This window comes from Callospermophilus lateralis, chromosome 10, assembly GCF_048772815.1.
Source record: "Callospermophilus lateralis isolate mCalLat2 chromosome 10, mCalLat2.hap1, whole genome shotgun sequence".
NCBI lineage: Eukaryota > Metazoa > Chordata > Mammalia > Rodentia > Sciuridae > Callospermophilus > Callospermophilus lateralis.
Genome location: NC_135314.1, coordinates 117,242,002 through 117,266,874, shown reverse-complemented (window position 1 = coordinate 117,266,874; position 24,873 = coordinate 117,242,002). Strand labels below are relative to the sequence as shown.

Here is a 24,873-nt window from a genome sequence, read left to right as displayed (position 1 = left end):
AGTATTTGACTAAAAATGGCCTAGACATATGTTCACACAGATAAACAACCAGAAAATTTCCAAGAGTAGAAAGAATGTACCAAGTTTAATTTCCAAGTTCATCAGAAGGTTAGAGATACAAAATTCTGTTTGGACCTGAGTAGTAAGGCATGCACTGACTCAATATGACTTATCTGGGAAGAAATATCTATATTCTACTGAACTACTAAATAAATAAACTCTAAAATAAATATCCTAGTGAGGGACTGTGATTTATGTGCCCTGGTCTTTCCAAAGAGGTCTTTTAAAAACATTGTTTCATCAACTCTGACAACATTCCTGAGTAGTAGCTAGCAAATGAAATTATGGTTATTTTCCAGAGACAGGAGAAGAAATTAATAGTGGGCCCAATGTCAATCAACGGGACACTGAGAATAGGATGTAGATGCACAGTCAAACTACATATGTGCTTTCCAAGGGATCATTGTACCAATGTAACTACTTGAAGCCAGATTTAGAATTAAGAACTGGGCTTTTGTTATTTTGGTTTTTGCTGATTCTTTTGGACAAATAAAAAGATTAGCATAATAAAGAGACTGGTCATCTTCAATGATTTATTCATTACAAATTTTGCAAGCTATAAGGAATATGAAGATATGCTATGTAATAGAGACTGATTCCATGAAGGTTGTGGCCAAAGAAAAGAAGACCCTGTATAACCGAAGAAGCTCTGAGCATGGAGTTAAGCTATAATTCAGGGTTCTCCCAGCCAAATAGCACTCTGGGATTTCTGGCCTTGCAAAAAGGCTGAAATGGGGGCAGCATATGAGCCAGGTTGTGAAGGACAAGTGGGAGTCTATTCAGGAGCACCCACATGCAGAACATGCCTTTTGTCTGACTTAGGCCAGTGGGTTTGCTTTCCCTAAGCCACAGAGGAAGCTGGCAGATTTCTGAAGTTTCAGTTATAGTTGATAGCAAATAATTTAAACAATTTTAAATATTAAAATAAATGCAGATGTATTAAAAAATGAAATTCAAGATCTGTATGCATTTTTAATACAAATAGGAGACTTCAAAGAAAACTTGGCTCACTCTGGGCAGCAGCTTTAGGACACACCTAGAGACTGCTCAAGGGTAAACATTCTCTTTCCTCTTTCTTAAGTTATGCTTTGGCTTGAGAAACACCAGACTGAGAGACAGAATGGACCAGAATACTTAATAATATAGTGCACACTGATTGGATGACCTTGGTCTATTGATTTGACTTCTGTGAGCCTCAGTTTCCTCATTTGCATTATGAGCATAAAAATGCCTACAACCTAAAGGAGCTTTTGAGGATTAACTATAATAATGAATTTAAAGGATTTTGATTAGCATGGACCTGAATCTACAATAAATAGAATGAAAAATCAATGGTTTGTGTATAGAAGGCAAAAGTTGTGCTTGGGGAACAGAAATAGACCAGGTAGGGTCACAAGGGATGAGGGGGAGGTTAGGCCTAGAGCATAGTTACAGACCATACACCTCTCTCAAATCCACTGGGGATGGATTTAAACTATGTTCATTAAAGATGAAGAAAAATCAAGACAATGTTATTTTAGAGTTTATTTATTTAGTAGTTCAGTAGAATACAGATATATATATGTATATATATATATAAAATGGCATAATTTGGTGTGAACATACTTTATATACAGTTATGAAAAATTGTGCTGTGAATGGATAATTATGAATGTAACACATTCCACTATTGTCATGTATGTAAGAAATAAAAAAAATTAACTGTCTATATACTATTTCATTTAGCAACAACTTATATGGGAATTTTTTCTTGCAAATATACTTGAACCTGTGTGGAATGATACAAGAATATTCACAGCAGATGAGAGAATGGAAAAAAGAAAAAAAAAAAAAAACCCTTGAGGATGATGGGAAATAGACTAGTTAAATATGTTGGGACATCATCCACGACACAGAATTCTATGCAACGGTTGGAAAAACTGAGGATTCCATGAACTGACATGGTAGCTCTCCAAAACTTATTGCCAAGTCAAAAGAGCAAGAAACAGAACAGCACATCTGGCATGTGTGGCTGAAACTGCTGGGGGCTCACACACCCATTTCCTTTCTATCCTGGCCAGACATGTAGACTTCATTTCCTTCTTGTCAGGTGGGGCCATGTGACTGGGTTCCAGCCAATCAAATGTGGACAGAAGTAACAGACATCCCTTCCAAGCCTTTCCCTAAAAACTCCCTATTTCGCTGATGCTTTCTGCCTTCCTTCCTCTGTCAGTTCTTGTAGAGCATCTAGCCAAGGTCCCCTCATCCCTCAGACCAAGGCTCATTCTAGCATTTTTCTTTTGATCTCCATCTTTCTGACTCCTGAATCTATTTCTCTACTTGTTACTAAATCAGGTAAGCACAAGAGAAGATACTGAGTGAACCTTTCATGATGTGAACATAAGAATCACCGGTAGAGAAGAAATGACTTGCTGAGAAGAGATGGGATCCCTGAGGAGTGTCACAGAAAGGAGAAGAGGGCCAAGCACAGTGCTGGGGAGGAGGAGAGGGGTACTGACAGAAAAGGAGATGATGAAGGAACAGTCAGAGTGAGGAGAAGGAAGCTCAGTGCCACTGAAAGCCAGGGGGTGGGGAAGTGGAGGAAGGAGCTGCTGCTCCCTGACGCAGGGGGGTCAGGTTTAGCAGGTACAAACCCAGGGTTCCCAGTGAAACTGGAACTTCAGAGAGGCAACAAGCACTTTTTAAATTTCTGCATTTGGTACATACATTTTCCCATATTTATTATGTATCTGAAACTGGATGAATACACAAAGGGGCGAGCAGAAGAAAAAAAAAAAGAAAGAAACTTCTGTTCCTGGCTGATGGAGGGATTGGCTGGAGAGGAGCTGACACACCTACCCTAACCCTCTATCAGCTACAGGAAGAAGCAGCTCAAGGATGGAGGAGAAATCCTGTGGATTTCATAATCAGGAGGTGTGCAAATGCTTCTTTGGGTTAACTTCACCCAAGAAGTGGGTCCTGGGGTTAAGGCAGAATCAAGTGGAGAGGAAGCATTTGTGGTAGACTCCAGGTCCCTAACTGGAGAGGGCAGGAGGTGGCCCTTTTAGGAATTGGATAAATGGCTCTTGGATGAAAAATGGGAATAAAGGGACAAGAGTCAGAAGAGGGAAGTTAGGAGGCAGGAGAGGTAACCAGGACCCAGTGACAACAACAAAAATAAGAGGTGTTAAATAAACTTAGGAGTTCAAGAAGTGATAAGAGCAGAAAAAAGAAGGAGGAGGAGAAGAAAAGAAAGGGGAGGGAGAGGAAAGGAAAATGAATCTTTTAGAAAATGGGACAGAATCTTTCAGGACCTTCAGATCTGTGGAATGGCCATATTAGGTTGGTGAAAGGCTAATTCCTTTCCCCCTGTGTTTGCTACACAGCCTGGCTTGGGGCAGGCTCTCCCTGTATCTCAGGTAGGCTCAGGTCATGAATTGCCTAGTGCTGTCGACACAGGGGCTGTCTGATGGAGAAGCTGCCTTAGAGGCCACCCATTCCGTGGACGGGTGGTGGTAATGGGACAACTGGCCTGGAGCCTACTGGACTCAGTCCTCCCATTCCTGGGGAGCAGTTCTGCTTCCCTATTTTATACACTACGAAGTTGTGCCAGTTTTGCTTTGGGAAAAAAAAAAAAATTGAAATCCTGACCTAATATTGTCCCCTAAAGAGATCAAGGAATATGTATCAGGTCCAGGTCACTCCCAGGCTGTACTGAACCTAGAAATCCTAACCAGAAATATTTCTCTCTTATTATATTTATGTTCTTAACTTTGCTCCAAACAATTTTTTTTTTTTTTTTTTTTGAGAAGGGTGTTGCATGCATGGGAATGGAATCTGGGGCCTTGCACACACTGGGAAAGCACTGTACTATTAAGCTACACCCCGAGCCCTTCAAAGGATTTTAAGTGACATGTCAGAGTAGAATTCCCTCTCTCACCCCTGTCCAGAAGGAACTGGTACTCTGACATTGGTGTCCTTTTCCCTCCATGTCCGAATTCATACACTTCATGTATATGGGTATCCATAAACTACAATTAGTAGTATTAAAATTTTACAGAAATTTAATAAATATTTTCTATCCTACTTTTTTGCATTCAACATTGTTTGGGACATTTATCTGCATTAATATATACGTGAATCTTGTCCATTCACTTAAACTGCTGGGTAGCCTTCTATTGGATAAATGTAAGCCCTTCTTGTTGATGGGTAATTAGGTTTTTCCTATTTTGTGCCATCCTAAAAGTACCACGGTGGATATTTTTGTGACTTAGGTCTTTGTGCACACTTGAAAGTTTCTCTATAAATGGAAAATACCAGGAAGTAGAACTGCTGAATGATAAGGTAAAGGAATCTTCAACCTTAGTAGGTACTGTCAAATAACTCTAAAGTGATCACACCAATTTACACTCCCACAGCAGATTATTGAGCATTTCCCCACATTCTAGCAAACACTGAGTATTGGCAGATTTCCAGTTTGGGGCAATCTCATGATTATAAAATGATATCACATTATTGCTTATTTTCATTTCCCATTACTAATGAACTATGCTTGTCTACCCAGTATGACTTTTTCTTGTTGAGTAGCTCTGCAGAGAGTCTGGTTACTATTCTATTTTGATTATTTAGTTTCCAAACACATTCTTACATTCTTCCCTTTTCATTATCTCCTTAAACTTTTCTGTCTTTTAACTTTGTTGACATTGTCTTTTCCATAGAAAAGTTTCAAAGTGTAGTGTTGTAAAGTGCATTCCATTTTTACTTATTATTGGAGATCTTGGGGATGACTTTTAATTGTTTTTCCCTCTCCTCATGTTATAAGTAGATATTTTCTTAAATTTTGTAATTTGGATATTACAGTTAGGTCATTATTCATCTTACATTTATTTATTTAATGTGAGCTCGGATTAATTCTTCCTTCTTCCACATGGGACAGCCAATTGTGCCAGGAAAGCTCAAGGGTCTTTGGTGGGTCATCCTTTCCTACTGGCTTCTGCTGGCTTTTCTTCTATTGTCAACTGCTTTTTCAAAGTTCCAGAAGATACTTATTCTAATAAATGCTTTGTATCTGTTATCTGGCAACCTCCTTAATACTTTGGAATATAAGGAAAGTTTTATGTAGATAAATGTTCACTGAAGCATTATTTATACTTGTGAGCATTAAGGAACAACTCAAAGTTAAGTACATTTCCACACATAACACTGCATTTTTTAAAAGCTTGATAAAAGGTTTAGGTTATGATAATAAGTAAATGGAGCAAGTTATGGAGTTCTCTATAGATCAACTGATTTAACCTGAGTAGAAAAATCATATAAAAAGACCAGAGGAAAATTTAGCAAAATTTACAGTTCTTACATGATATTGTGGAATTATTTGGATTCTTCCTCTCACAACAAAACAAAATAATAAAAAAAAACAACTTTCCTATCCTTCTAAAATGATTTTCCCATAAATTTATCAGCTAGAAAGTTATATCACAAACAAAACAGAATGGCTAATGAAAGCCATTCTGAACTGTGAGCATCTGAAATAGACTGTTATCATTAAAAGGGATCAATGAATCATGAAAGATGAAAAATGAAAGATAAGAAAAAGTTATGAAGTGGGGACCCAGTTGGGCACAGTGGTACATGCCTGTAATCCCAGTGATTTGGGACGCTGAGGCAGGAGGGCTGCAATTTCAAGGCCAGCCTCAGCAACTTAGCAAAGCCCTACGCAACTTAGTAAGACCCTGTCTCAAAATAAAAAATAAAAATACAGTTGGGGATATAGCTCAGTTGTAAACTTCCCTGGGCTCAAACCCCAGTATCCCCAAAATAGTTGCGGGGGGATCTGGATTGTTATGGTTTTTAAGTATTATAAAATATCTGAAAGGGCCTGATAACAGAATCAGGAAAGGTGATCAATGGTAACCCTTGCCATGGCCAAAGATTTTACTTAATTTTACTCTTTTCAAAAAATTATTAGAAGGTTGAGTATTGTCTCACCAATTAGAAAACTTATTACTATTTTATTAAAAACGATAGATCACTGAAACATATATATATATGTATATATATATATACACACACACACACACACACACACACACACACACACATACATATATATATATTTGCATTGAAGATGTAATCTGGTACATTTATCAGTTGTCAATTAAGTATCATAATAATCCATAATAAAACATAATAACTTATATTTCCCCATAATGCTGTTACAGTTTAAAAATGTCCTTCATGTACAGCAACTCATCTTGAGTTAAACATTGTGAAAACACAATTTTTACACAAACAGAACCAACGTTCTTGTAAGCAACAAGTGCTAGACTCAAACTATTGCTTCTACTTCCAAGTCTATTGCTTAATTGACAATAATAATGATAGAAAGCCAAAGTTAATATACTTTGAGCACTTACTATGAGACAGGCATTATTCTAAAAGCTTTACATATAGCCCAGATCACACAGCTGGTCAGTGGTATTTGCTGGCCTCTTAACCACAGTCTCTCCCCTGTCAGCCACCCATGAGTGGATTCAGGTTACCCACTCCACTCTGATTGGGTCTCACATTGGCTGCAAATCCATGAAGGACACAGAGGTTTTCCAGATCATTGTTATGGCAGCAAATCACCCATGGCTAGAGTCTCTATGTTTCTCATAAGGTTCTTGAGGCATGAACCCTCCTTTGTTATCTGTGTGACTCTTTTCTAAGGTGAACACACATCCTGGTTTGAACAGAACAGCTCTGGCTAATGCTGACTGTTCTTGCCTAAGTAAGACCAATGACCCGGGTTCCTACTCCTGACTTAGATGCTCAGAGCCCTGGTCCTTCAATTACTTGGACTGGGTGGTGCTTATCTCCTATGGGTCTGCCCTCCATGTAGGGGCTTCCCTGCCATCTTGTGTGACTGTGGTATTACCATGACATGGTGACTCCATTCTAAGGCTGATATGACATCAGCAACAGAAGATAATGTAACAGACAGATGTGAGAAGGGCCTGGTCCTCCATCTCACCTGAGCCATTTGTTCTACAGGACTCAGGCATCCAGCACAGCTGAGGCCCTGTGTATCAAGGGTGATTTATTTTTCCTCTGTCTGAACTTGATCTTCATTTTAGCAGATCTTTAAAGGCAAAAGACACTGTGTGTTCCATTAAGGATATGCAGGAGAATCCCAGGCCCACAGAGTTGTTTTTTGGCTTAACATTTTTTTTCTTTTTCTTTTTGGATTTTGCATTATCTTTATCAGGCCTCAGCTGTGAGGTGTGTGTGTGCGGCTTCCTTATCCTAAGACCTCGTCAGGGAGCAAATGGCCTGGGAAGGCGAGCAGGGAAGGGCTGAGTCAGCAAGGACCACAATCAGAGCAGGCATGTTGGAGGGGTGGGGGTGGGGTGGGGTGTGTGTGCTGAAATCAGCAGAAAGGGTGATTTAAAATTAAAGGTGATACATTACTAAAAATGGCACATTTACCTTAAAAATCAGTGCATTAGAAAACAATACCAAGGGGCTGGGGTGGTGGCATTGGGTTTGATCTTCAGGACCACATAAAAATAAATAAAATAAAGGTATTGTGTCCATCTACAACTTGTGTGTGTGTGTGTGTGTGTGTATACAATATATATAAAACATATGTATTTTTAAAAATACCAAAATTCCTCTTATCATCCTACCTCAGACTTTTTACTCCAAGAAGAAATTCATACCATCAAGGGCAGATGGTGTAGAAGAGGAAAAGAAGCAGACTATTTACAGCATTTCTGACACTGAAGATAACTTTACTCATTTGGCTCTGAAAGCAAACTCTACAGTAGATATCACAAATCCCTGCCTCAGTGATACAAAAAAAAAAAAAAAAGTATGCTCAGAGGAAAGAACTTGATCAAGGTCTCTATACAGGAAATGGCAGGAATGAGATTCATTCCTAGATCTAATGTACAACATTATACTCTTCCTTTCATCACCTTAGAGGTGGTTAGGGTTTAAGCTGAAGATGGGAAGCTCTGAAAGTAGATCTTTGAGATGGATATCATGTGAGAAGTTTTTAGAGAGGTGGAAAATGTGGTGTTTGGATACTTGCTCTTCTCCTAAAAATAGACTTAAGCAAGCATACATTCAGCAGAGTGCTGATAAATCATTTCTAGAAGGAAAAAAAAAATTCCACATGTCCTAATTCGTAGCATTTCCAATTTCTGTGGTGTAAATACTAATACCAAAGCCCATTTCATGCTGCCAATGATTTAACAACAATCTGGCTGGCAAAATTTCTGTAAATACTCCCAGCTTGTAAGAGCTGTGAGAATCCTGTTCTTGCCCTCCATTGCACTCATTTCACTGTGTTAACTCATCACATAGGTCCTGTTCTTGGGCATACACCTACAGAAAGGCTCCCGGCCTACGGAAGATCAGTGAATGTGACACCATGAGGTGCCACCAAGATTTCCCTCTGGGAAAGCCTTGTTGCTTCTGCTGCTAGGAGTGAGATCCACCCTCAGGGAGTGCCAGGACTGTACAGCCACCTTAACCAAGGCCATACCCCCTTTCAGAGTGGCCATACCCAAAGACAGGACATTTGGGTTTTTTCAGAGGCCTGGCTGAGTTCAATTGAGGTCCATTCTAGCTTCAGAGCTTCCCAAGGAGCCAGAGAGATTCCTTGGCTGGCATGACAGTCCAGCTCCTCCTGACCCCCAGGCTTGCTTCTGCTGTCCATAGGTTTGATTTCAAGGGCATTTAGTAAGAATTCTGCCCACTAAAATAAACTCCATGTCAGGATGATGCTTTTGGGGAACCCAATAGCACACAGTCCAAAGGAAAGTGAAGAACATCTCACTGTGTAGCACATTCTTGTTCTGCATACCAGCCTGGGCCAGAACCTGGTTCATCAGTGCCCGGGGAGCCTCAGGATCAGAGACCAATCTGAGAGAGGAAGCAGAGACTCCTAACTCAGGACAAGCTTAAATAGCATCCAGAGACAGCCTGGTTACCATGCCTGTGCTCCGACTCCTCCTGACCCTTGTGGGTCCTCCCTGTGGCCGCACAAGCTAGGCGCTTCTTACTGACCAGAGAAGGGGAAATGCAGTCGGGTGAAACATTATATAACCACTGGCTGGAGACCAGCCAGGATAAATGTGCACTCCTGCCATAGTTTAATATTTTAGAAGGAACAAATCAAAGGCGAAAGAATAGAAAGATCCATTTTAAGTTTTATCTACTCAGGTTTAAAATCGAATGGGAAATCTTTCTCCCTCCCACTCCTTCTCTGTTTTCTTTCTGGTACTCAGCTCCCTCTTCTCTCTCTCTCTCCCTTCCTGTCTTTCATCTCTCCCTGCTTCCCTCTCTTGCTACCCAATTATTTGAAGATGAGATGTAGCAGTTCAGCCTTCTGAGTAGTAAGCAACCATACGAGAGCCCACGTATTCACCCTCAGGAGAAGCCCTTGATAGATATAGGTACAAAAGAGCCTATCATTAAGGCAGGTAGAGCAGCAGTGAGAAGTAGCCACCAAGAAGCAGAGGAGGACACACACCTAGTCACATCATCTGCCATCTATCAAGGTCCATGAAGTACCTACCATGTGCCGGGCACCCTGGAACAGAAGGTGAGCACTACTCAGAGGCAGCCCCTCCCCTCCTGGAGCCTGCAGCTAGTGAGGAGACAGACACTGCCCGAGGGGTCCTAGACGGAAACGTGCAACTCAGCTAAGACACAATGGAGCATGACAGGGGAGACTAGACTGTGGATTTACAACACACAATCACTGGACATAGGAGTACAGTAGTGCGGGGTCACTGAAAGTAGGAGCAAGTGTTCCCATACCACGAATCAGTCCCAAAGAACATCCCTATGACAGAGCAAGACCTCATGCGCACCCCTGGTGCTGTGAGACTCAGAATATTGCATTGAAGATTTCAAAAAACAGGGGGATTTTTAAAGAAGGATATTGCTATGGTGTTCATGTGTCCCCTAAAGTTTAAGTGTCAGGAACTTAATTCTTAAGGCAGCAGTGTTGATAGGTGGGACCTTCAAGAGATGATTAGGTCATGCTCTGCTCTACTGTGGATCAACTGTTATCCCAGGTGTGGGTTAGTTATCATGGGAATGGCTTGGTTATCATGGGAGTGGGTCCTTGCTAAAAAGATGTGCTCACTTCCTTTCCTCCCTCCCTGCTCTCACCACGTGGTGCCTTCCACCATGTTATGACACAACACAACAAGAAGGCGCTCACCTGATGCTCACCCAGCCTGTACTATTCCATTATGGACATTTGGGCATTAGGGGGTGCCCCAAGTGGACTAAGAAGTTATCAAAATTAGTAAAATAAAAATATAATTCTAGTAAAGATATTACATTGGTCTCTTAGGTTAGGCGTCCTCATTCTAGGGAGTGGAGATGATTTGGATGGGGAAAGAAATTACTTGGAACTTTTTTTTTTTTTTTGCATTTCATTTGTATGTCATCCTTTTAAAAATATTTGCTTTACAACGTATTTTATATATTGATATGTAGTATTTGCACCTAATTTGTAAATAATTAGGCATGTATTATGTACATATGCCCACAGACACTTTACTGACTGGGGTGGGCTATGGTTTGGCAGTGGTTGATATTCCCCAAAGGTCCACTGTGGTAAAAGCAGTCCCTGGGGTGGTGCTATTGGGAAGTGGTAGAATCTGAGGGGAGTGGGACTTGGTGCAAGGTCCTTAGATCACTGGGGAATGAGGAAGTTCTCGTGTGCCCACTTGAGTTATTAGAGAAGACAGTTATAAAAGGAGCAAACCTGGCTCCACCCATCCTTTTACTTTGTGTTCCTGTTCCTGATGTGACCATTTGTTCCTAAATACATTCTCACCATGATGTGCCACTGTCTGATGCCCTCATCACAAACCAAACCAATAGGGATGCCCAATTTTTGGACTTCGAATCTCTGTAAGTAGGAACTAAATAAACCTTTCCTTTTTATAAGTTAGCTGCCTCAGGTATTTACGTATAGTAATACAAAACTGACTGATCCAGGGTACAGAATTAAGAGTTTGGAAATCAGTGTTTTAACTGCTAAGTTGGCTAGTGCTTAATAGTAATAGTTAATATTTAATAAGAGCTTATTCCATGTCTGGCATATAAACCTTCACATGAATTATTCCATTTAGACCTCATAATAACTCATTGAAGTAGGTTCTAATATTACCTCCTTTGAAGAAAAAAAGACACCAGTAGCTCTATTGGACAGATTTGTGGTGTGAATGCAGCATTCTGAGAGCAGAATGGGGCTCTAACCACAATATTACGCTACTTCATATATGTCAATTCCCACCATATTTGTTGATCCTTAGAGGGATAATATTTTGGTGTTTTGGAAAGATTATGCAGGAGGGACACTTTATTCTGGGGTAATATGTAATAAATACAGAACTTATTAATAAATACAGAAAATGGAATCAAGTAACAAGGTATATGCCACACTTTCTAAAGATCCACCTCTTGGACAACTCTGTGATCCTGAGTGGGCCCAGGAGGTGGGCAGAACAGTGCCACAGTCTCCAGCCACCCACTCCTCTCCAAAGAGCTGTGAAACCAGTGCTGTGAGGCCTCAGCAGGTGGCAGCTCCTTGGCACCATGAGGCACTGGTCCTCAGAGAGCTCTTCTACTCTGACTCCCCTGGTTCCTGCACCTTGTATCTGAGCTACCACTTTAAGCCCCTCTGGAGGTAGGCAGATAGAAGGACAGATGGATGAAGCCCTTAGTTTCTGCAAGTCAAACTGCAAAAGCCTAAGAGCCACCAGCAAGTTCTTCATGCTTTAAGATGTGCTAAGATCAGGCAAAAGTGAGAAAGCAGGGTCATGGGGAGAGGTAGAACTCCCCAGGTTTCTCTCCCCAAGGCAATCTGGGATATTCTGTGGGGTCTAAAGACAAAAAGTCTTCCTGAAAAGCCATTCCTTTTACTGCCACAGCCCCTCTACCTGACCACATTGGGTTTGTTGGAAAGAGCATCAGCCTGAGGTTCCAGCCCAATTCATACACGTTCACAAGATTCCTTCCTTTCCCAGCCTCAGTGAATGTGAGAGACATTTGTGTGTTCGAATCATATGGCAGCCAAGAGACCATTGTCACCAACAGCCTTTACATTGTTTTGAGTCACTACTTTTGTTTTGTTTTTAAGAAATAAAATCAGACAGTTGTTTAGAATAAAATCCCCCCTGAAAAAATATTCCAGGCCTCTGTTTCCTCAGAACATGAGTCCTGAGGATGATGAGTTATGAAGAAGAAGGAGAAGGAAGATGAGTTGATGGGAGCAGAGAGTCCTCTGCCCAGAGGTCAGATGAATTTCCGCATCGCCTACCCTCTCAGCATGCCAGCTAGCATTGCAGGTGGGAGAGGCTTCCCCTAAACTCTCTCCATTTTATATTTGGTGAGGAAACACTGCAAGAGTTGGCCTCTCTCTTCTTTTCTTTTATCTATTACAGCAACAAATGTTTTCCTAAAGTCTGTAGAGACAAAATGTTCTTGGAATATTGATACATAAGATAGCAAAATAATAATAATAATAATAATAATAATAATAATAATAATAATAATAATAATAAAGACTTCCATGTTACAGGAACCTCATGTTATGTCGTTGTACCATCTGCTTTGAAAGTCTTTCCTTCCAGATCTCTGTGTGGCTCACTCTGACCTGCATGTGGCTGTCTGCTCCAGCTCTGTCCACCTGGGAAGGCCATCTCTGCAGGACACATCTCAATACTCTTTGCTTCATCTTCTCATGTTGCTAACTCTGCTCCCGTAGCATGTGTCTCCACATGATATTAGGTGACATATGCTGGTGCTGAACTGTCCCATGGCTATCTCTCCCCGAGAATCTAAGTTCATGAGGACAGAGACTTGATTGCATTCACTGCTGTACTTGTACCTAAAACAAATGTCTGGCATATGGAGAATTCTTAACAAATCAGTATTTGTTGAATGACTAAATGAGTAAGAACATCTGCGTTGTTCAATGATGACATTAGAACCTAATGGAATGTTTAGAGTCTTGGAATGATTCTGTGGTTCTCATGCAGGCCAACTGTCTGCAAAGGAAGTTGAACGAAGGTGGAGGAAAACAGCTAAAATAAATACATTTTAAGTTGCTTTATTAACATATGATCTCTTAAGTAAGGGTTAGGATTGAAAGCAGCTCGGTCTGTCCAAACAGCCTCATCCTACCCACTGCCAAGCTGGCGATTCTCTGGGACGGTCTCGTGTGTTAAGAGCCAAGAATTGTCAGGATAGAGAAACACAAATCATGAAGCACTGTTCTCTGTGGAACGGAGGCATAGAATCCATTCCACTTGAGAGCATCTCACAAAAGCTCTTCAAAAACTGCATGTCCATTTATCATCCCAAGCTTGCTTTCTCTCAGCATGCCTAGAGAAGTTTTAAAGGAGATTTCTTTCCAGTCCTCTCTTGATCCTTCCCAAGAGTGTCCTAGAGTTAGCTGCCCATATTTATCTCATGGTACGACGATGTCTCTGATCAAGCTGTTCCTGTTATTGGAAGAGCTCTGCCCGGGCCTCTGTGGCTAGGATAATCAAGTAGAGAGAAAGACTGAAAAGTAGAAAAGTAGTTTACAAATAAATATATCAGAATTAAAACTAGGAGCCACAGAAAGTTAAAAAAAATCACCTTTAGAAAAAGTTGGACAGTGAGGAAAATCAAGACATCACATTGAATTTATTTAATGCAGCAAAAACAAAATTACAAAGTCATACAATGGGCTATTTCTATAAATAAGAGTTTCTTTTTAAAAACTTTCTGGTATTATCAACACAATTGATATGAGCACTGCTGACTTATTTGCAGCCTGGAAGAGTCTTCTTATGGAAAAAATGGGACCTATTGCTGAAAGATAATCTCCCTTGCCATGTGAGCGTGCCTGTTCACATAGGAAGCAACATTTCCACTGGGCAGCTTCCTTTGACTTTGTCACTATAGTCAAATGATTTGTGGGTGAAAGGAAGTATAAATTTAACTGTGCTGACAACTTTTTGAAAATTTACTAGGTCTGCAAGAAGACCTTCCCTGTCAAACGGCCTGCTGACCCTTCCACCCCGCTATTGTGAACATGGGATGTGCCAAGTCAGTGGTAAAGAAAGTGACGAGGAGATGCACAGACTGATTCCTTCATTCATCTGTCTTAAACCATACTTGTGGATTCCCCTACCAACCAGCTTCATTTCCTAAATGATGACAACTGCAAAACTACTCCCTCCCCTTCATGTGAACCCAGAAGACCAGGAAAGCAGAGGAAGCTTCTCTCCCACTTCCTCCTCGGGCCCAAGTGGTCCCAACCCTCCATGGCCTTCTTTCTTCCTTCTTCTCCATCTGCTCCCTGCTTCTTCTGTCTCTGCTGGATACAACAGCCTAGGGATCTCCTCACTTTCCCAGCATTCCACTCTTCTGGGCTTCTATAACCAAGGGGCTCAAGGAATGGAGGCTGAACATCATGGCGGAAGAGTGTGGCAGAGGGAAGCAGCTCATATGATGATCACCAAGCAGAGAGAGACTCCACTCTTCAGATATAAATATATACCCCAAAGCCACATCCTTACTGACCTGCCTCCTCCAGCCACACCCTACCTGCCTCCAGTCACCACTCAGTTAATCCCATCAGGGGGGCAATTCACTGATTGGGTTAAGACTCTCACAACCCAATCATTTCTGAACCCTCTCACATTGTCTCACACGTGAGCTTTAGGGGGACACCTCACATCCAAAGCATAACACCTGTGTTTTACTGGTCTTCCATACTTTTGCAAATTAGAAATAGTTCCTGGGGTATTCTTTCCTCCCTTTCCCACCTCCATATCCTGATTTTCCCTCTGCCTCCAATGCCCTCTCACCTTCACGCCCCACTAACCACCACCATCCTTAGAGTCAGTCTTCGAAATCTTTCCCATCATCCTAGTTCAAGTAAATGCTGTTCCTTCCTGGGCGCCTTTGTTTCTTGACCCACTCCCTTGGTACCTGCATTTTAGTGTTATTTTTTCATTTCTTTGTATGGAGAGGCACAGACTGATTCCTTCATTCATCTATCTTAAACCATACTTGTGGATTCCCCTACCAATCAGCTTCATTGTGTTTTTCTCTGATTTACTAGGATACTCCTTGAGATTTTGTCTTCTTTAAGAATCACAATTGATGGGACCCAGTGAGTTCACTTGTTTTGAACGAATATAGAAACCAAAGCATCAGTAATAGATGAATGTTTTATCAACTGCTCTTTAAAACAAGTTTTGAACTTTCTATTGCAAGGAAATTCAGAAATACTTAGCAGACATTTTTGTACCCTAAATATTACATAATAAATTAACATTTATAAAGCCATTGTGTAATAGAATATTGGCCCCATGGGGTTAAGACATGGTGAGGGCTTCTTGGATCCACAGAACAACTTGGCAAATAGTATTATAAACATGGAAGGGATAGATACAGAGCAACATGGTCTAGTTTTATTCTTGCAGAAGGTTACGTGGAGTTTATCATTTGCTCATAATGCATATAATACTTCTTTCTCCAGTCTTTTAAGTGAAAAAAATCTCTTTTCTACATTTTTTTCTGTGTTGAGCACGAACAAAACAAGTTTGGGATGTGGTATTTCCTGAAATTTTTGTACGTTTATACAGGGCATAAAATCATGGTGTATTGCTGCTTTTTTAAGTGCCAGTAGCTCTCATACTTTCCAGTTTTAACTTTCTTACTGGAAAACATTCATAAAGCCGTGAGCCTGGTTCTGCTTCCAAACACGTCAATGCCTAACCATCCCAGAAATATATGTCCTCTTACAGAATCTTCCAAGAGGAGATTACACAGCATAGGAATTCGTGCTAGCCTCTCCAAATCCTGAAGTTAGGCATTTCATCCAAGTCTCCAAACTATATTCTTTTAAGAGGAAACCTCATTTTCAAATCTTATAACTTTTAAAACAAAGGCCAAATACTCCCTTGAATATATACCATGAAGGAAAAGAACCTGGGAAGCCCTGGGATGGCTTCCGGGCCTCTGCTGGGCTGATCTCTTCCTAAACTGTAACAATCTCCGCTCTTTCCAGCTCTGGCCATCTCCCTCTCTCTGTGCATCTGAAAATTCCCTTAGGGCCTGGCCCCAGATACCCTTCCTTCTCTGTCCATGGGACCCTTGGAGGGCTTGTCCAGTAGCATGGGGTACAATAAACCATTCCTCAGGACACAGGATCAAGTGCTTTATCTGAGACCCCACTTATTCTGTCTGTGCCCACCAGTTGTGGGAATCTGGACCCATCATTTAATTTTTCTAGATGGTAATTTATTATCTGCATACACATAAATAACATTACAGAATAACTTAGATTAAACGGTAAATACCCAAGGAACTACATTTCTACCAACTTCATTGTGGTGATTTTCACATATTACATATTTATCCAGCTGTGTGTGCATTTCCAAGCTCTCAGATTCATTCAGTTACTAATTCATTCACCAACTATTTTTTGGTATGAGGCACCATGACTGGCTCTTTATTGATATGTTGGTCAATAAAGAGACATATTCCTCTGCCTTTGTGAAGTTTACCAATGAGTGGACAGTAAACAAGGTAAGAATGATAATAAGCAAAACGCAAGAAAATTCATACAGAGTTTCAGATGCTGCTCAGTACTTTGCAAGTAAAGAGAAGAGAGGCTGAGAGAACACACAGTGTGAGAATATTTTCGGGACAAGCCCTTTCTGAACACAAGGCATTGCAAGCTAAGACTTCCAGAGATGGAAGGAACCTGATTTTGGAAAGGCAAGAGCAAAGAGCATTTTAGACAGAAGACATATGCAGAGATAGTGAAGCAGAAACTTTCTCAGTGAGTTGAGGGAACAGAAGAGGCTGGTAGACCCATAACAGTAAGGGGTGTGGGGGTGAAGGGTAAAGTACCATCTCTCTCCTCACCCTGTTCACTTGAAGGTAACACAGGATTTAAATCCATGGTCTCCAAACATGTCTGCCCATTAGAAACACCTTGTGATCTTCTGAAAACCCAAAGCTAAACCAGGTAAAGCCAATCTCTAGGGGTAGAATGCAGGTACTGGGATGTTTTTCAGGTTCCCAAATGATTTTAAAGTGCAAATGGATTTCAGACCACTGACTTAAATCGGTGTTAGTGATTAAGTTCTTGTTTGGATCATCTATAAAAAGATGAGGTTCAATTGTATAAGGCCAGAACTCCCTCCTACTCTAAATTAGGTGATCTCTAGATGCAGATCCAAGGTCATTTTCATATATCCCTTTCATCTAAATTTCCTTCCCTTTTACCCTGGGACCACGTATTCTCCCAGCCAGCCTTAAAATCTTAGAAGTGTCTCCATATACTGTTCTCATAAGTCAAGCAGTCTCCGTGGATCCAAAGTGTCCAGCCTTCCCCCAAAGTCCTCTTCCCTTTTTATCTGGATAGCCACACTCTGCCATCTTACCCTCCAATCCACCCTGCCCTAATGATTTCTGGGCTCAATCCCTGCTGCCGATGGAAAGCACACCCATCCTTCAAAGTCCATCTCCAATGCCACATCCTCCAGGAAGCCTCCCTAACAAACCCAAGCGTCCACTACCACTAGTCTGTAAATTTTTATGGTTTTTATAATTCATATGCTACAATTTAGAGCTAAATTATACACCGGAACATATTATACATTGACAGTATCTCTCCAAATGGATGTTAAATAAATGACCAAACATAATTATATTCCTCCCTGACATATATTAAGCATCAAACATGAATGTTTTCGATGGTGGTGGAAACTACCATTGTTTTGGAGGTAGAAGTGACAAGATGTTGGTGGTAGCATTCTAGTGGTAAAAGTAGTGGCAGTGACACAGGGAGGTGTAAAGACCCCATGTTAGCCAGGCACTTTACATACATCATCTCATTTAAATAACTAACACGATCCTACAAAATGAGTTTTAATCTCCACACTTTACAAATAAGAAAGCTGATCTCACAGAGGTAGAGCGTCCAATGGTGGTTACTGGAGGGTGGGGACAGGATGATCAATGGGTAGTGAATTCCAGTTAGAGGGGACTAAGAAGTTCTGGTGTCCTTTTGTAGTTAGGTGACTATGGTAACAATTATGGACTGTATATCTCAAAAATCTGGGAAAAAAAACAGATTGTTTTTACCCTGAAGAAGTGACATGTGTTTGAGGAGATATTTATAACCTGATTTACACAGTCTCCATTGTCCTCATGTACAAAGACATCATGAGACCCCCTTGATATATACAATTTGGGGTATCAGTTAAAAAGTAAATAAGTAGGGCTGGGGTTGTGGCTCAGTGGTAGAGCACTAGCCTTTAATATGTGAGGCATTGGGTTTAAGCCTCAGCACCACATTAAAAAAAAAAAAAAAAGAGAGAGAGATTGTGTCCATGTATAACTTAAAAAATATTTTTAAAAAAGTAAATAAGTAAAGAAAGTTGGGGATTGGAAAGTTAAAGGAACCTAGGGGTGATAGCATATCTGAGTGATCCATGCTACCTCTTCATAAGCCTTACAGTGAATGGGCCCTTTTTTGGAATCTCTTTGCATCTAACATAGATTAATTGGCTGATTGATATGAGCAATTGCATGCCGTAGAAAAGTCCCGGAGGAAGTTAAGCTATGGGTTGTTCGTTTGTTTTAGATCAACTAAGTTCTACCAATATCGGCACATAAACAACAAATATGAAGGAAGACATATTCTGGCCATTTACAAACCCATCTTTCTTTAAAATCATCTAACATGGTAGGTTTGCCAGAGGAGAGCCCCCCTCTCACCAGCAACCTGAGAGGATTTGCTCTGGGTGCTGAGTCACCTATTGCCAGCCCTGGATGCTTAGAAGCAACAAATGCTGATTGTGATTCAGAGTCACATGATTTAGAAGTTCACCCAGAAAATGCCTGAGTTATTCAAGGTCAAGAAAAACGTTTGATGTGTAGAACTCAGAATTCACCCACAGGAAAAAAACAAAACAAAACAAAACAGAAGGGCCCTGGCATCTTAAACGTTTTCTCCATCTCTTGATTTAATTTTTGGAAAGCAAACCTTTGGCTTCAGTGGCTGCTAAAGCAATCAATATGTCAATAATACAATATCAAAATTTCAGATCAGACATTTATTGGAAAAAAATTGCTATGGCAACAGGGACCATTATCAGCATCTTTGAGGGATCCAACCTGTTTGGAGAAACAGTGCTATGTAGAAATGCAGATAAAAATGGCAGGAAAGTGAAGAGAGAAATAATTTATGTCTAGGTATGAATCAAGGTAAAACTGGAGGGTGCATTTTAATCAAAATCCTGTGTTGTTAACAAGGTCATTTAAAATCATTTATTTCTAGATAGATAAATTTCTTTTTTTTTTTAAGAGAGAGAGAATAGAGAAAGAGAGAGAGAGAATATTTTCAATATTTATTTTTCAGTTTTCGGTAGACACAACATCTTTATTTTATTTGTTTGTGGTGCTGAGGATCGAACCCAGCGCCTCGCGCATGCCAGGCGAGCACATTACCACTTGAGCCACATCCTCAGCCCTGGATAGATAAATTCCTATTATCCTTGTGAATAAAAGGAACCACATAAGAGAATCCAAAACATAAAATCTAGATGTTTTTTCCTATTGATTTAAGAAATATATTATTTAGCTTGCTTTTTGTATGCTTAAATTCATTTTCCTAGCTAAGTCTAACTTTGTTATAATTAGTTTGACTTTCCTGAGTTCTAACCAAGTGCTTGAGGAAGTTAATATAGAAAAATAACCATAGAAGATTATGTCAAAAAAATTACCAGAAATAATTCATCTTAAATGAAGAGAAATGGCAGACCTAGGACCTCAATCGTAGACCCACACCCCAATCCTCTAGAAATGGAAAAATTTGTATATTTTAATAAAGAAACTAAGTCTGTATGGGATAAAAGTGAGAGAAGGTGCTTCCACAGTATCAGACAGATCTCAGCTCCAATCCAACAGGATCTGAAAGAAGTCAGGTGCCATTCTGGTTCCTGGCATACACCTGTTTGTTAAAAGGAACTCCCTGCTCCAAGAGATAATCCAGGACACACAAGGCATCACGAAAGGTGATCTCACCTGATTTCTGACTCTCAGTCCTGAGGGCAGCAGGAAGTTTTCCTTCAGAAACTGAAGCAGTTAACAAAGTTGCAATAATAAAAGCTTTATTTTATTTTATTTTTGTTGCATCCTCACCCTTTTAGGTTATTTGCAACAGGGTCTTGGAGTTGCCCAGGCTGGCTTCCAATTTGCGAACCTCCTGCCTCAGCTTCCCAAGTTGTAAGGACCACGGCTATGCACCACGGTGTCTGGCCCTAAGCCATTTTTAAAAGAAGAGTCATTTTGTAATTTTGTTTTCTAAGATTCTCTAAGTAAATCAATGGGGTCACAATCTCTTGAGAGTATGTGTCAGTGAATTTATAAACTGTGGCCAGCATTTTGTGTGGGCAGTCAAAAGATCAGGGTTTGCAGTGAAATTTTTTCATTCCTCTATACTTTCCTTTTGGATTACGGGAGATCTGAACCAAATAGCCAGCTGGCAATGTATGCCATGACACTCAACACACACACACACACACACACACACACACACACACACACATTCATGAAAGCTGGGGTGGGTATCAAGAAATACAGAGTTGCTAGATTTTTTAAAATATTTTTTTAAAAAGAATTCTGACTTGCAAAGGAATTATATTAAAAACCTTTCCAAGCCAGGCACAGTGGTGCTTGCCTATAATTCAGTGGCTGGGGAGGCTGAGGCAGGAGGATCACAAGTTCAAGGCCAGACTCAGCAATTTAGCAAAATACTAACCAACTTAGGGAGACCCTGTCTCAAAATAAAAAATAAAGAGAGCTAGGGAAGTAGCTTAGTAAAGCACCCCTGGATTCAAACCCTAGTACCTAATTAACTAATTAATTAATTAAAAAAATAAGAACCTTTCCCATCTTCTAGAAAAAAAATATTGACAATTGAGTTTATAACAAGAGTATATATAATCCAAAGTTTTGACACTTTGGTCAACTAAATAGCCCCAATAGTACAGTGTAATCATGGACATATATGTATATGTGAACATATTACATATGGAGACTCATACATGGCACAGTTACCAAAAATATATGTCCCAATAGGACACTTACCTTTTCAAGTATAGCATTTCCCTGGTGAGGACTGATGTTGTGCTGGCTTATTTCTCTCTTGTACTTATATTCATAAACTTGGTCAGTGATATTAACCAGTAGAGTGGAAGGACTGAAGGACAGTTTTCCACAGTTGTAGACAGTCCCACTTTCAATATCAGTTGGTGCCGTAGCATATCGCAAAATTAATCCCATTATCAGGCCTAAAAAAAAAGAATGAATAATTGTATTAGGGGAAAACAATCCAAAATATTCACTACTGGATACTTTTAAATATATAATTTGGAAGCTTCAAAGTGGCAAGAGAAAGAGTGGGATCACTACCTAGTTTAGAAAATTGCTCACTCATAGATAGCAAGTCAATCGAATGTAGTGTTAAAATATTTGTGTGGGGTGTGTTGGCACACGCCTGTAATCCCAGCAGCTTGGGAAACTGAGGCAAGAGGATCTCAAGTTCAAAGCGAGGCATTAAGCAACTCAGTGAGACGCTGTCTCTAAATAAAATACAAAATAGGCCTGGGCATGTAGCTCAGTGGCTGAGTGGCCCTGGGTTCAATCTCTAGTAATATTTGTAGTGGACACTATTGCTAGAATACTCAGCATGAATTCCCAGGATTTTTCTTCCTAACAAACCCAGAAATTTTGGATACAAGAGATATCCTCCTTTTCTATCCATCCAAGTATTTCACAAAAACCTTTGCTCTGTGATAGACACAGAGTAATCTAACAGACCAGGAGATGGTATTGTCCTGGGAGAGTTCTGGTCTGCAGATCAGCAGACCTATCAGCTAACCGATCTCAGTTAGCCTTTCAGACCAAAAAGAAGCATGCGTATTCATGGAGGGGTACCTGTTGTCCTCATCAAGATATGACCAAGGTTATATTTTCTCCATTTTTTGCTGGCAGCTATCTTGTGACCATGAGGAGATCCAGTCCAAGGACACAGCCAGTATATTGGGGATGGTAGCACTAATATACAGACAGACCTCAGGTCCTGAATGACATCTCTGAGCCACTGGAACAACCAGCCCACAGTAAAGTTATCCTAGTTCTAGACCTCTTTTATGGGATATATTCTCGAATTAAAAAAAAAAAAAATCAAGACTCTGCTTACCCCATTCAAACTCCTTCTAATGCCAGAACACTCCTTTTTATAAAGAGGGAACCCAAGTGACAATCCTTGACTTTCACATTTATAAACTCTGGTCGGTTACTCATGGTAGTCTTGTAACTGTGAACTCTTCTAATATGGATTTATTAACAAACAGCAAAGAAACATCAGAGGCCCAGACAATCCTCAGTTTAAAGTTAAGATTGATATGTGACATCATTCACAGTTCACTCTTAAAAAAACCCCACAATTTTGAAGTTTTCACCTTTCTCTTAGAAATCCAAAAAATCTAATAACCTTTTACTTCCCTAATAAAACATTTGTTAGGTGTGTATTTTGTGCCTGACATTTATAGCTTTAAAATAAAAATACAGTCAGTCCCATGGAAGCTCCAATTTATGTAAGTGAAGACCTATAAGCCATCAGAAGTTAGCATGTTATGTGCTGTCCCAGCTGGGAGGCCCTCTAGGTTATGGAGAAGACACTCTGAAACCCTTGGAATTAAGCAACATGTGAGATGACTCTTAAAGGTGACATAAGATGTGCCAAGACAAGCTGAGTCATGGAGTTGGGATCCAGGGCACTAGGTAATATCAGACAGATGGACATTCCTGGGACCTAAGCTCTCTCTGCAGAATGGCTGCTGGGAAGCGGCTGCTCAGCAGGGACCGGTTCCTGTCTGCTTTGCATCTGGACCATTCTCACCAGTGGAACAGATGCCAAAGCAATAGGTGTCACTCCAGGTTGCAGCAGTGAAGAGGCGCGTGGAGGCTCTCTCTTCTATCCTTCCACCCCCATCTGCTGAATGGAAAGAAACCAAAGGCTCCAAAGGCAGACAAAATCACTGAGCTGAAACAGCATGGGTCCCTCAGAAACTGGGGGGAGGGAAGCCATCTACCAACCAGGCTTACGTGCACTGGACAACTAAGTGCATGAAAAATAAAATAGACTTGCTTTCCCAAACGTGAATTGTGCACTGTCACTTCCCAAATGGGGAAAGCAAGTCTATGTCATCGTAGCAAGTTCCTAGAACCTCCTGTGGCTAAATTCTGTTGTATGTAGTCACTGATATTCTGGTATTGCTGTGTTTGCAATCACTACTGATAACCTAAGTAACTCAGCATATAAACAAAGAGGGACTTAGATCTGGTGCATTTGGGGAGTCAACCAGTGAGAGCAGAAGAGAATAGTGGAGAGAAAGAAAAGAGGGGAAGAGAGAGGGGGGGAGTGAGAGAAACAAGGGCTGAGAGAGACGGGATGGGGGCTGAGACTCTAGGCCACAAGACTCCTCTGTTGTGCTAAAAGGTGTTGATGTTTTAGTCCAATGATAATGCAGAAGTACTGAAAAATTTTAGGCAGGAGGGTACAATAATCAGATAATCATATAAGAACTATCACTTTGGTAACAATGTGGAGAATAGATCAGAGTGAGAAGCATGAAAGAAAATAAATTTCTTCCAAGAATAATTTTTATCTTACTTATTCCTTGCTTATTCCTGTGTTTGGCCCGTTCCTTTGTAATAGTTAGAAATATTGTATCCTAACCTTTGTAAGATAGAAACATACTTAGCCTTCCCTGGACACAAGATCTGCCACAGACCAGTGGGCCCCTTTCCATGCACTGTCAAGTAGTTACAAAATAACCAGACAGGAGACAGTAGGAAAGGCATCCTCCACACTCCTGATGGTTTAAGATGGTTGAGTAAGAACGCCTCTTTTGAACACTCATTGGTAACAGTTATTAAACAGGTACCACGAGTGACACTGTTGATTGCTTATTCTTCTCACCTGGGATACAAAGAAGGGAAGAACAAGAAGGTATCAGCAGGGGTTCTGCACAGAAAGAACCCCTATTAATGTCATTTGAAATTCTCCGCAGATATGTCACTTATTTTGGCAAAATGCTTTCAATGAACTCACAAGAAAACGAGAAGTGTGCACTGTCACTTCCCAAGTGGGGAAAGCAAGTTTATGTCCTTGTAGCAAGTTCCTCGTACATAGTGTGGCTAAATTCAGACAAGCCTTCAAAATCGAAATGGCCCTGCCTGACCCACTGTGCCAGCTCTGGTCCCAACCTTTAGGAAGAAGCAGCCTGAGGTAAATGGAGGAAGCTGCTTATAGCCAGAAGTGAACCCATGTAATAGCCATAAAAATGCACCTCTCAGATCTCCTACTGCATCCCATGTCCATGCAGAGACTTCCACCCCATTCCCAGCCAATGACTGTGCACAGCTGGGATTCTATGGCAGGGAGTTAGGGACTCTTCTGAAGGACAACCATGGTTCACGTTCACCCCATAAGCCTCATCAAACCATTCTTATAATTGCATTACAGCTTAAGGATTCCCCACCCAACCTTTTTCTTTCCTCATGTCCACCAACACTGGGCTGCATCAAGGTGTGACAGTTGTCCCCACATCAGGCTCTCTCTCAAAGAAGTTTTCCCCAATAAACCTTTTTTGATAAGTATCTTCTTCAGCTTCTACTTCTTGGTTGACCCAACTTAACACATAAGTCAAAAGGCTCTGGCCCTACTTGTCCCCA

General features: G+C 40.7%; 1 protein-coding gene across 1 annotated transcript in view; it reads right to left on the bottom strand.

Annotated features, from left to right (window-relative positions):
* Positions 1-24,873, bottom strand: part of Slc9a9 (solute carrier family 9 member A9) — a 537,107-nt gene that overhangs the window by 498,688 nt on the left and 13,546 nt on the right. Inside the window, exon 2 of the mRNA XM_076867799.2 lies at positions 21,220-21,422. Coding sequence (XP_076723914.1) covers positions 21,220-21,422 — 203 coding nt within the window. The remainder of the gene's footprint in view (positions 1-21,219; positions 21,423-24,873) is intronic.